The sequence below is a fragment of the Colletotrichum fioriniae genome, assembly GCF_027942845.1.
Source record: "Colletotrichum fioriniae strain IMI 355084 chromosome Unknown scaffold_7, whole genome shotgun sequence".
In the NCBI taxonomy this organism is placed as follows: Eukaryota; Fungi; Ascomycota; class Sordariomycetes; order Glomerellales; family Glomerellaceae; genus Colletotrichum; species Colletotrichum fioriniae.
The window spans coordinates 1,866,426-1,878,767 of NW_027076843.1; the positions used below are offsets into that span (position 1 = coordinate 1,866,426).

The 12,342-nt window shown below is 56.1% G+C and overlaps 3 protein-coding genes across 3 annotated transcripts; 2 read left to right on the forward strand and 1 right to left on the reverse strand.

Annotated features, from left to right (window-relative positions):
* Positions 1-3,965: 3,965 nt before the first annotated feature.
* On the forward strand, positions 3,966-5,373 carry N0V96_006678 (uncharacterized protein; the record flags this gene model as incomplete). The annotated part of the gene is made up of 3 exons (XM_053197763.2): positions 3,966-4,429; positions 4,488-4,862; positions 4,911-5,373. 3 exons carry the CDS (start codon positions 3,966-3,968, stop codon positions 5,371-5,373), a joined length of 1,302 nt encoding a protein of 433 aa, XP_053044841.2.
* A 780-nt stretch (positions 5,374-6,153) lies between these two features.
* TFB1 (RNA polymerase II transcription factor B subunit 1) lies at positions 6,154-8,203 on the forward strand (the record flags this gene model as incomplete). Its single annotated transcript, XM_053197764.2, has 2 exons — positions 6,154-6,295; positions 6,348-8,203. The coding sequence occupies 2 exons, from the start codon at positions 6,154-6,156 to the stop codon at positions 8,201-8,203; spliced, it is 1,998 nt and encodes a 665-aa protein (XP_053044842.1).
* Positions 8,204-8,847: 644 nt separating this feature from the next.
* N0V96_006680 (uncharacterized protein) lies at positions 8,848-11,952 on the reverse strand (the record flags this gene model as incomplete). The annotated part of the gene is made up of 1 exon (XM_065757798.1): positions 8,848-11,952. One exon carries the CDS (start codon positions 11,950-11,952, stop codon positions 8,848-8,850), a length of 3,105 nt encoding a protein of 1,034 aa, XP_065613715.1.
* Between the last annotated feature and the right edge of the window lie 390 nt (positions 11,953-12,342).

A 12,342-nucleotide genomic window follows, 5' to 3' on the forward strand; every position in this document is an offset into this window, starting at 1 on the left:
GAGCTCGACGAAACCACCGAGGCATACCAACAACGCCATGGAGAAGTATTCCAGCACATCTCAGTATCTAGGCCCCTTTAGCGTTGATGAATAACTACTTGATCCGCGAAGCTTGGGATGGATGCTGCCAACTTGGATGTGCCAGCAATTACATGAAGCAGTCTATGGAAACCTCTGGAGCGGCTGTCAAGGAGATATCTCCAAGGGGGCTAGCATTCGGGGGGAAGCCAGCCACCGAGCTGGAGGAGCAGGGTCGGACTTGCTGTATGTAGTGCGTTTGCTGAACTGGAAAGTCATGTATTGGTCAGCTTGTGGTTGGAGAAGACAGTCCAAAAGGTTCAGATGACGCAGGGGGTCAACTGCGATGATGCCTGAAGGAGTGGGACTGTCATACCTCACAAGCGGATCACGGCAAAGGATCAAGGGGGATGTGAGGACGTCAGTCATGATCCAAACGCACATGTGAAGGCTGGGTGTGTCGCGGTAGCTAGGTAGAGCTAGTGACGAGAACGAAAAGCATAGGAGTTGAACAGTGTAGGCCAAAAAGCCATCTATCAATAGGTGGCTCCAAATGACAAAATATTACTTCAAATGGTCAAAGTGAATTGCGCCCGATTAAACAATAAAGACTTCTGGGCCTCTCTGGCAGCTAGTCATGCCAGTCTTTGCTGCATTGTGTAATGCTTTTGGATCAAGGACAAACAAAGCAGAAATGCACGAGTGGCCATGAGAAAAGGGAGAAGGAGATCGGAAAACCCTAGTGTTGCTGGAATATCTCGGGACGGCATGTTCGGCACCTTGACACAGCTACCTGAGGAAAGAAGAGGAGTTCAGGAATAGAAACTTGATTGTGCGAGGTCAGGCTGAGACTTTGATTATGGGTAAGAGGGCTAGTAGTTCACGGCTGTTTCCAGAGTTTGAAAGACTATTATTCCTGGACAGAATGAGAGAAATGGAGAGTTAAATGACGTGAGAGGGGTCTAGTCATACTTGCATGGGCTATTTTATCGATGATGGGGGATTGAATATAGTTGTGAGGTTGAGGTGGATAATTAAAGAGTTCGAGGTATCATGGCGGGGAGATTTTTTTAAAAAGGATGGGATGTATGGCAGCATGGAGTGAGTGGAGGGTGACAACCTAGGGCGCCTCTTGATGCAGGATCCATTGTTAGAACTTAGCATGCGTAAGGTATGCATTTTCGACTGGCGGCTGTATGAGGATGAGCCGATGAGGTACCTAAGGCAAGCGTGGCAAGGTAGGGAATGGCGGGAAACATTCTCATTCGTGGCGGTTGTAGGATGCATGCCATTTGACGGCGCATGTCGCATGTTTCAAGAACCCCCTGCTTTCTTCTTTTATCCACCCTCCTTTTGGCCCTTTCCCCGATCGAGCATGGGGAAGTTTGGACGTTTGAAAAGTTGTAACCGTACTTTTTTTTTCTTCTTCTCCAAGTCTGCCAAGTCACGTCACAGTCGGTTCCCGTGGATGGCTTGGGTGGAGGGAGCCGAGGAGGCACACCGCGCATCACCGAACACTGGCTGGAATGAAGCCGTGTGGACCTGGGCGGCCTGGACCTCTTTGGGGTCGACGACCTTTGCTCTCTCAATGGAAGTTTCTGCGCTCCACAGATGGTCACCGGACACCGGTGAAGGTGAGGCTGCTACCTACGGATAGCTGGCGCAGGGGGGCACTTTTGCTCGGTTCAATGTACACATCAGTCAAGGACTGTAAGAACTAGCTGCGTTGACTGTTTCGTGCTCAAGTTACTGAGATGTCTTTCTCTATTCTCTTGTGGTCTAGCTTGGGATGTATCCTGTCTTGTAGTGTTCGTCCTTGAGCTGGAAGGCAAGGCAAGCTGGCAAGGCGGTAGCCCGCCCGCCTGGGTGAGTGTAAACGGACAGCGCCAATCAATGAACTGGGCGCCGAAGCGACAGTCAGACACGCAGGCCGGTTGGTTGGACGCGGTCTGGATGACTTTTCCCCAAATTCAAGTATGCTGGCATGATAGTATGATGGTAGGTACTTCGCGAACATGGAAGTAGCTAAGAGGCACAGCGGCTCATCCAAGGTTCGATTTGTGGCCCTTGCGCTTCACATCTTTACCGCGCAGCTATGTACAGCTACCGCTGTGGCCTGCCATTTGCGCATCCGTCACTGAGCCAATGACAAGCCTGGATCAGCACTTTGTCTCTTTTTGGACGGTCCAGGGTCTGTTCATCCCACCTTTTTTGGACCACGTCCCACACCTCTCTCACCCTCTCTCGGCCATCATATCCGCACATCAGAGACAAGACAAACGCGCTTCTTGTCGCCCAAGAGTGGCCCACGGTGAGGGGGAACAACTTACAGGTACCTTCGCCGACATACCCGCATCGCATCGAGAACATACGATGAGGTGCAGTGTGACTTGGTCCCTTACCCTTGCCTTGCCTTCATCTGTTCGGCCAAATGGGAGGGAGTGACTCTGGAGTTGTAACGCTTTCCGCGAGACCAGACCGGGGTTCCGTGAAGGACCCGCAAGGCGGCAGCAGGCGGGTTGAGCAAGGGTGCAAGGGGCACAAGACAGGAATTCGGCTGCTGCTCCTTGGGGCGCCCAACTCGGGGATTTCTCTTTATCGAGTTTTTCTTCAGGATGGAGCCGTTGTTGGACAGGAAAGAAGGGGACGGACGGGTGAGCCGAGAGTTGCGCCAGGACCTTGGGTCGTTGCGAGAAGAATCCAGAGGGAGAAGAAAAGGGAGGATATCAACCATACGCCGTCCATGCTGGACCTACACTACGTTGAAGGGATATCTCAAGGGTTCCCCTTCAGTTTCTACTTTCTACTAGTACCCGAGTTGCAGGTTGACATATCCATAACTTCCTAAGTAGCTATACTAGTTGTTTGGAGGCATCTAACCTGGGCGCCCGAGGTATCTCAATGTAGACCTGTTGGATGACGATGAAGAAAAGAAGGGTGCATGCGCCCAGGGCAGGGGTTGACTTGCGGCGCGAGAGAGGCACACCCCGCGACCGCTAGCCAGGCCGCATGGCTACCTCACCTTCATGGATCAGAATCCAGGTTCTGGACTGCAACTGGACGAGAAGTCAGAGAGTGAGAGAGCAGGCCTTTCAACCCTGGCAAGCCTGGGAAGCGGCTCTCTCCCCCTCTTGTTCGTACCCTTTCCTTTGCCAAGATACTGATGCACCAGCTGAGTGGTGTGGTTTGTTCGACAATAAAGAGCCCGTGACGGCCTCCCGCCTTTCTTCAGCCCTCTTATTTCATCTTCACCTGACTTCATTCGTAGCAGCTCGATCCGAGTTCTTGGGAACCTTCTTTTTTTCCCCTTTCTCACCTCTATCTCTACAATTTCTCTTTCTGTTGCTCAACCTCGTCCAGTGTTGTTGCGTCATCCACGCTCTTGACTGCTACAAGACTCAGCCCAACTTGGCCTACTTTCTTCCCCATTTACACGTGGAGAACTCGTAGCCTCACTGCCGTTCCTTCCTTTCCTGCCACTTCTAAATCTTCAACGGTTACGTATTAGTCGGTATTATTCAACTCCCGACCAGCCTCATTGTTTGGACGTTTGAACACATTCCTTCCACCGCCTTTCTCCATTGTAAAAGTCACCCGACTTTTTTTCTTCTCTTTCCTCGAGCCGGCTCGACTCTCAAGACCACATTCAGATAAAGACAAGTGAAGACACCCCGTCTCACTCACCTTGATTTGTCCGACTCATCTTCATTCGCCTACAACAATTCTTCAATCACCCCGACCTAAGAATCAACAGACCAACACACATCTCAAGACGAGGAGCAAATCCACTCTTTGACCCTAAAGAAAAATCCATCCATCCTTCTTCCAGTCAACACCAAGCTTTTGTCAACAACATCTGGAAGCGAAGCCACCTTAAAAAAGGAACTTCTCATCCTCTTCAAATCACCCTCAGCCTAGATCATATTCTTCCGACACCAGACGACACCATGAAGTCCACCTTCGTCTCCGCGATCGTGCTGCTTGCCGGCCAAGCCGCGGCTCATATGGCCATCACCTACCCGCCGCCTCTGCGATCCAAGCAGAACCCCTTCGCCGGCCAGGACATCGACTACAGCATCACCAGCCCTCTGAGTGCTTCTGGCAGCGACTTCCCCTGCAAGGGCACCTTGAACCTCCTCGGAACCGCTGCGGCCTCTCCCGTCGCTACTTGGCAGGCCGGTCAGCAGTACAACATGACCATCGCTGGCGGTGCCAACCACAACGGCGGTAGTTGCCAGGCTTCCCTCTCCTTCGACAACGGCAAGACCTTCACAGTCATCCACAGCTACATCGGTAACTGCCCTGTCGCAGGCACTTCGTCTCTCACCTTCACCTTGCCTGCCGACACCCCGTCTGCCAAGGACGCCCTCTTCGCCTGGACTTGGTTCAACAATGTTGGTAACCGAGAGTTGTATGTCCATCCTCACCTTCTGATTCTCGCAGAGACCATGCTAATCTTCCTTCCACAGCTACATGAACTGCGCAGTCATCACCACCACCGGCGGAGGCGGCAGCGCTTCCACTCCCTTCGCCAGCCGTCCCCAGATCTTCAAGGCCAACATCGCCAACGGCTGCAGCACTGTCGAGGGATCCGACGTTCTGTTCCCCAACCCCGGCCCCCCTGGAGACGTCACCAACGCCGGCACCAAGACCGCTGCCCCTGTCGGCACCTGCGACGTCGCTGTTGGTGGTGGCAGCTCTGGAGGTGGTAGCAGCAGCTCTCCCAGCAGCTCTGCCAACGTCGTCGCTCCTGCTCCATCCGCTCCAGCCGCTTCTCAGGTCTCTCAGCCGAGCTCCCAGTCGACTACTCGCGCTGCTGGAGGCGCCTCGTCATCTGCTGGACTGTAAGTGTATCTGACCAGCGTCATTGTAATTATACTAACTCCCATTAGCCCTGGCGGCGTCTTCCTCACCGTCCCGGCCTCCAGCAACTCTGCCGTTGCCTCTGCCCGACCGACCACACTCGCGACCGTCAGCATTCCGGCTTCACCCAGCGAAGAGTGCACCGAGGGATCTGCGGCACCCACCGCCATGCCTGCTCCCACTTCGGCAGTCGTCCCCTCTGCCGCTCCTTCTGCTGCCCCCTCGGCTGCCCCATCCGCAGCTCCCTCGCCTGGCGCCGGATCTGGTGATGCTGCTGACGGCTCCATGACTCCCGGCAAAGCTTGCACCCCCGAGGGCCAGTGGAACTGCGTCTCCGGCACTCATTTCCAGCGTTGTGCCTCTGGACAGTGGTCGGTGCTCATGAGTATGGCTCCTGGCACCAAATGCCAGTCTGGCACAACCGAGGTCCTAGTCTGGCAGAAGAAGAGAGCCCACGGTCGCCGCTCCCTCCGCGCTAGACACCACATCTAAGCCTCGCGAGCCTCTGTAACAACCAACTTTTCTGCCCTTCGGAATGTATTGTCGAAAGGTTCACGACATTTTTATGAGACTTGGACGAGATACGGGGACACGCATCCATAGACATGGGGGACAAACTCTGGCTTTCTGAGATTTTGGCGTTTTGAGGATAGCATGGATCTTCCAGGACTGGTTCTTGGTTCGCATAGGAAAAGGCTGGCAGGTAAATACGCCAGACAAGCTAGTTAGCAAATCACCACGATCGTTGTAAAACATGGCTCTCTCGTGTAACATGCCGACGATGCAGTGCCAGGTGACGTGTACTTGGTGTGACTGTGGTTGTCGATGTCAAAAAGACGACTGGACTTGGCTTGTCGTCTGGTGAGGATGACACCTGCCGGGCCGGCAAGAACTGGTCAGACAGTGCCAGCTGGCAGCCGACCGCCACTTCAGGCAGCATACGCTCCTGTGGCTGGAGCTCTGAACCTCGAGACTTCAACCCCAGGTGAAAGACATTGAACGATTATCATTCCACGCTACCACATTATTTTCGCATTTGAGCGATAAATTCTTACCGTTGCAGAATTATTGAATCATACGCGACTACCTACTGTCGATCTGGCGGGTGGGCCGCTCCTGACGTACCGGGTCTCATCCCTGCGAAGACCCAGGCCGGTTCATCTGAGGCAAGGAGGGAGTTCACATTAAGGTGGCTTGGCAGGGTGGTGACGAAGTGAAGATCTCAACGCTATGCTTCGCAGCAGCCTCTAAGCATATTACATAAAACTGAAGATGGCGGTACCGTCAGGTCGTACGGCCTTCAAGAAGAAGGATGGTGTCTTGACCCTGACGCCGGATCAGCAGTCCGTCATTTGGACTCCAGCACCCGGGAATGGCCCGCCTACGGTCTCCCTGGTGATTGCCAATATCTCAAGTGAGCTTCCACCGGACTAGACAGTATTCTGCGTTACTGACGCGGGCCACAGATTTGCAACAAACACCAGACAGCGCGGCCAAGGTCATGCTCAAGATCTTTGAGAAGCCTCCAGATGCAACAGAACAAGTGCCGTACCTCTTCCACTTCACATCACCAGAAGCCAGGTCCGAGGCCAACGCCATCAAGGACCTGCTCTCGAGGCTGTTGGCCGATATCCGCTCCGGCGATCCCAACGTCCCCAAACCCTCCGGCAACTCAACTCCGAACGCGGCCAACGGCGCAAATGGTGCCAGTGGTGGTGGCGCTGGCGCCGGCGGCGGCTCGTCCATGGCGTTTGCCAGCTCCGCCAACGCGAAGCCCAACAGCGCGCGCTGGTTCGACGACGCCCAGCTCAAGGGCGATATTGAGCTGCAGCAGTCCCTTATGAAGAAGGACCGCACTCTACACCAGACGTACATGGATGCGCGCGCGACCAAGCCCGAGTCGATATCGGACGCGGCCTTCAACGCGCAGTTCTGGTCGACGCGCACAAACTTGCTGCGTGCCCACGCCATCGAGGTGAACCAGCAAAAGGGCGCGTACAACGTCCTCCCCGCGATAAAGCCGCGGCTGGAGAACGACGTGCTGAAGCTCGACATCACCGTCGAGATGGTTCAGCTCATCATGGCGCAGCACCCGCTCGTCAAGCGGCTCTACGACGAAAACGTGCCCAAGGTCCCCGAGAGCGAGTTCTGGTCCCGCTTCTTTCTTAGCAAGCTTTTCCGCACGCTGAAGGGAGACAGGATCACGGACGAGAGAAAGGAGGGCATCAAGCGCGACGCGCTCTTCGACGCCCACGACGCCAGCGAGAACACGACAATGTTCCAGCGCAAGAGCATGGCGCAGAGCGTGCCGCACATCATTGACGTCCACGGCAACGAGGAGAACCAGGGCGGCTTCCGCAGCGGGAACCAAAAGGACGTCGAGATGCGGCCGCGCAAGAACGTGCCCATTGTCAACACCCTCAACAGTCTCAGCGAGCGTATGCTCGCCAACGTGGCCCCCTCAGATCGCGATGGCGGCGCCGAGGCCGAAGAGGACTCGACGTGGGCGGAGATTGCCCTCCGCGACCTGCGCGGCGACGCAAAGGAGAACAAGATCATACTCAACATCAAGGAGCAGAACCGTTTCTTTGCGAAAAAGGACGAGGCAAAGTCCGCAAACGCCCTCGCCTTTGCAAAGCAGAACCCCTCGGACGTCCTCTTTGACATCCAGACCGACCTCGAGACCATTGAGACGGACGGCGCAGGCGGCCTCAACCTCCGCGCGGGCATCGGCATCGTCGACGACAGCGACAGTGACGACGACGCCGCCGGAGGAGGAGGAGGAGGAACGCGGCGCCCGCCCCACGTCGGCTCCCGCGCCGCGCGCAAAGCAGCGGGCGACGACATCATGAAGGGCATCCGGCAGCGCCGCGCGCAAAAGTACGGCGACACGGCGGCGGACGAGTCCCGCCCCATGGGCCTGCCCGTCGAGGTCGCGGAGCGGTGCCAGCTGACGCACGCCACGACGGTCGAGTTCCTGCACCAGTTCTGGAACGCTTTCTTGTCGGGCGACCCGGACCGCGCCAACGAGCTGCAGTACCTCGTCGAGTCCCTCAAGCGCTCGGCCGAGCGCATCCACGCCGTCGCCGACGAGGCGGAGAAGACGCGCGACGACATCATCCGGGCCAAGAAGAAGGAGATTATGGATCACTACAAGGCGACGGGGAAGAAGATTCGCGGGTGGCGGCCCGAGCACGAAAAGGGCGGGAGGAAGGCCGTGTTGGCGATTATGCAGCCCACGCTCGAGGCGTTGAAGAGGGCGCAGGGGGATTATCAGCGGGCTCTTGCTGCTGAAGGGGTTCAGCTTTCCACTGAGGCTTGATGAAGATTGCACTTGGGGTGAGGTGAGGTGAGGCTGGGACTTGCTAGGGGACTACGTTCTGGGCTTATGGCGGAGAGAAAACTAAAGGGTCGGGTTGTACAAGAGATATCAAAATGCGAAACCATCAGGAGCTTTATTGAGGAATTAAGCAAACCACATCGAGCCGTACACGCTTCTTCTCCGATGCTCACTATGCACGCAAGTCTTGTCGAGTGACGCTCCATACTGTCTCGTAAATCACCAAGGAGGGGCACATAAGTTAGTGTTTTCCAAATCCCATGTTATGAGGATAGTAATTCATAGCCCATCTCTTGCTATTCCTTCTTGTTCAGCAAGTCTTTAAGATAATACCTAATTAGGTACCTGATCGTAGATGGTTTGTGTCCTCTCAATGATAATACAGTATCCCACCACTCACTTCCTTCCCCCCTTTCTATAGCCCACAATGGGGATGTCCTCAGAGGAACCTCTTTCCCACCACGCAACAAAAATCGTACAAGTTCGCCCCGAAAGACCAACCTCGTCCCCATCCATCTCTTTGATGATGGCCAAGTTAAGGGTGGAAGGTTTGCTTCAGCGAAGCCAGAATGACATTACAAAGAGAAAGGGAACAGATAAACGCGAAAAATGAATTAAAGGTGTCTTCAAGCAACCGCCTGCCGCACCCGAGCCTCCTCAGCATCCGTCGACGTCGGCAACACACCGAAGCCCATGCCCTTCCTCTTCTGGCTATTCTTGGCCCGGACGTCGCCGTACTTTTCGTCGAACCGCCGGATGCTCTTCAAGCTGTCCATGTCCTCGCTGACGCTGGCGGCAATCATTTTGAGGGCTTTGTCAAAGTGGTGCTTGACGAGCGTGCGTTTCGGCGGGAACACGTAGGGTTCCGGGCCGGTGTGCCGTGCCGCCACCTCGCTCTCCTCCTGCACGGCCGTCATGGCGGCCGCGACGCAGAGGTTCTTGAGGTCGGAACCGGAGTAGAGCACCGTCCTGCGCGCGACGTCGTCGACGTCGACCGAGGCGTCGAGCGTCTCGCCCTTGAGGAGGATGCGGAGGATGGAGGCGCGGTCCGCCTTGAGGGGCAGATCAACGAGGATTTTGCGCGGCAGCCGGCGCAGCACGGCGTCGTCGAGGTCAAAGGGCCGGTTGGTGGCGACCATGATGAAGGCTTTCGTGTCGCTCATGCCGTCCCACTCGCGCAGGAACTGGTTGATGGTCTCGCGGTGCGCGGCGCGGTTGCGCTGCCCGCGGGCGGCGAGTAAGGCGTCGGCCTCGTCGATGAAGATGACGAGCGGGCTCAGCTTCTTGGCGAGCGAGAAGAGGGCGCGCACGTTCTTCTCGCTCTGGCCGACGTACATGTCGTTGATGCTGGCGCCGCTGACCTCGAGCATGTTGGCGCCGCTTTCCTTGGCGACGGCCTTGGCGAGGAGGGTTTTGCCGGTGCCGGGCGGGCCGTAGAGGAGGCAGCCCGGTATCCTGTCGGTGGCGAGGACACCGTAGGTGAAGGCTTCGGGGCGGACAAGCGACAGCGACGTCAGGAGCTTGAGGTTGTTCTTGGTTTCCGCGTCGGCGTGGACGTCGGCGAACGTCGTCTTGATCTCACTGCTGTTGACGAGACCGCTGAGGAGCTTCTTCTCGTAGTCGTTGTAGTTGCCGGACACGCGGAGACGTTCGGGTTCGGGCTTCTGCATGTCGGCAGACGAGCTGCCGCCACCGGAGGAGGGTTTGGAGCGCGTCGGTCGGTCCTGGATGCGGTGCAGCTGCGCGGTGCTGTAACTGCTGGACTCGACGACATCGAAGAGAACCCTCCATGACTCGTCGGGGCTGACGGTGCCCTCACAGGCGTAGAAGAGGCGGGTGATGTGGTATACGTCGGAAAGGGGTAGGATGGAGGTTGCCAGGACGCGGGGGATGAGCGAAACCTCCATATAAGAGCCGTGCGTGTCATCCAAGAGGAATTGCGGTGGCGAGGACTTTGACACGCCGACGATACGCAGTTTACTCGTGTCTCGCGTTTGGCCAGAAATGCTCTTCAGCATATGCTGAATGTTTCGCAGGTTCTCTTGCAAGTAGTCGTTGGCCTCGTAGATCTTCTTGGTGTTTGCAGCGTCGGTGATCCGCTGGAAGTTCAGGGGCAAAGGGATCAAACACTCCTCTGCTGCAATCTCCTTGAGTGTCGATGCGTATTGCTCCGAAGGGTTCTCGTTGGATGAGGTGCCCACGAGGGTGACTCTTTTTCCAGCGCGCCACATAGTGTCAACGATGGTCCGAAGTCGACCGATGAGCAGCGCACCCTCGAGCGTCATGTTGAGCTCGACAAAGTCGTCCACGTGAATGATCAGGTTGCGATCAGGCTTCGATGTCATCTTCGTCGCCGAGTTGGCAATCTCCTCGAGGACGGCATTGATCTTCAGGTTCTCCCATCGGTCGACAGAGGGAAGGATGTAGTCCTTGGGGCCTTCTTTGATCTTCTGCAGTTCGTTGTCCATCGGGTTGCCGTAGCCGCCATCAACCCCATGATCCCGAAGGTTGACCCAAGCCGCTTCGATCTCGCCAGAAAGATCCTCATCGTTAGGCTTGGACGGCTCCTCGCTCTTGACGAGACGTCCGTTCATCTCGGCAGATCGGTACCCCAGCATGGAGATTGAGCCACGCGAGTAGGCACAGTCCTGTCCGATGTAGTCGCCCACAAGCATCGCCAACTCCTGCGCATCGAGGTGAATCAGATCAGCCTCCGCGCATGACGCAACGTGCTTCATGAGTTTCTTGGTATGGCTTCGACCGGTGTAGTTCGGGATGTTGACGACAGTAAGAGGTCTCTTGAGCTCCCTGCCTGCGGCACTTGTGTCCGGCTGCAGGGAAAGCTCCGCGCACACAGCCGTGACAACTTCCCCGCGGATTCTGGGGTCGAATAACCTCAGTCCGTCACGTCTCAGCTTCGGTCGTCCCTCTTCGATGTATTGCTCGACAAGTGACTGCAGTACGCTGTCTGGGTCTTGTGTTGGATCGGCGTCCGTCGTTGCTCTGGTGTGTTGCGACAAAAGGTTCGAGAGGATGAATTTGTTGGAGTATCGAAGCATGTCTGCGAATTCCGTGGTCGGCAGCGGCTCGCGGGAGCTCTGCAGGTTATTCGAGGATCGCATCTCGTCAATGGAGAGACTCAGCCACTGCGATGCCTCAGCGAGGAGGCGGCTCCTCCTCTCAATGGCTTCGAGATTGCCCCGGCGCAGCGCATCTTGCAGCTTCGCTTCGCTCCAAGACGCATGGCTGAAGACGAGATCCAAGTCCTTCCAAAGCAGGTCGTGCCAGCGGGCGCCCATGTATCGATGGTGCCACAGGTCGTTCGTGAGGGTGTTGATGCGGTTTTCGGGGTCGTACAGCGACACGCTGGTGTCGAGGAAGCTCTGCGGCAGCTTCACGGGTGGCAGCTCGTCAGCGGCCCGCGGCCTCGAAAGGCGCGCTCTCGCCGAGGCGAACGCGCCGCCTCTCGACCTCCGAAAAGCCGACTCGGCTGTGACCGACTCTGTCTTGCTTATGTTGCCATCTTTGCTTCTACCGCCGTCTTCTTGCTCGCCGGCTGGTTTGTCTGATGGTTTGCCGTCTTCTGCGCCGCCTTCGGACGGGCTCTTCCGCAAGCTAAAGGACGGGTGGAAATGTCGACACTGGCTGCGATGAGCGGCCGAAAGCGCTAGTCTTGATGATATTGAGACGCGAGAGGCTGAAGCAAGGGCCCGAGGCCCTATTGCATACATTCGGAAGGAAAATGAGTAAAATGCCAGCAATTGGTAGTGTCGTTGCGTGGCAAAAAAGACCTTGTTTGCTTTCGAGTTGTTGAAGCCGGCACCATGCTTAGTGAGAACGGCGGAATCTCGGCAGAGCCTTCACCGACACTCACCGAGCAGCCCACACCGAACTAAATCACAATGAAATCATTTACGATGGATCCTAGACCAAGCCATAGATGACTCAGCATAGGAAATGCAATAGAATAGAAATACAGTCAGGAAGGTTTTCGTTAATCGCTAGTAAATAGCTTGTTGGTATGGATATTGTACATTTCGTTCAGCCGGAGGGATTGGATGCTCTGTGACGGGCACTTTTCTCAGAATATGACGTCCTCCCCGAAATCCACTTCCTCAGTA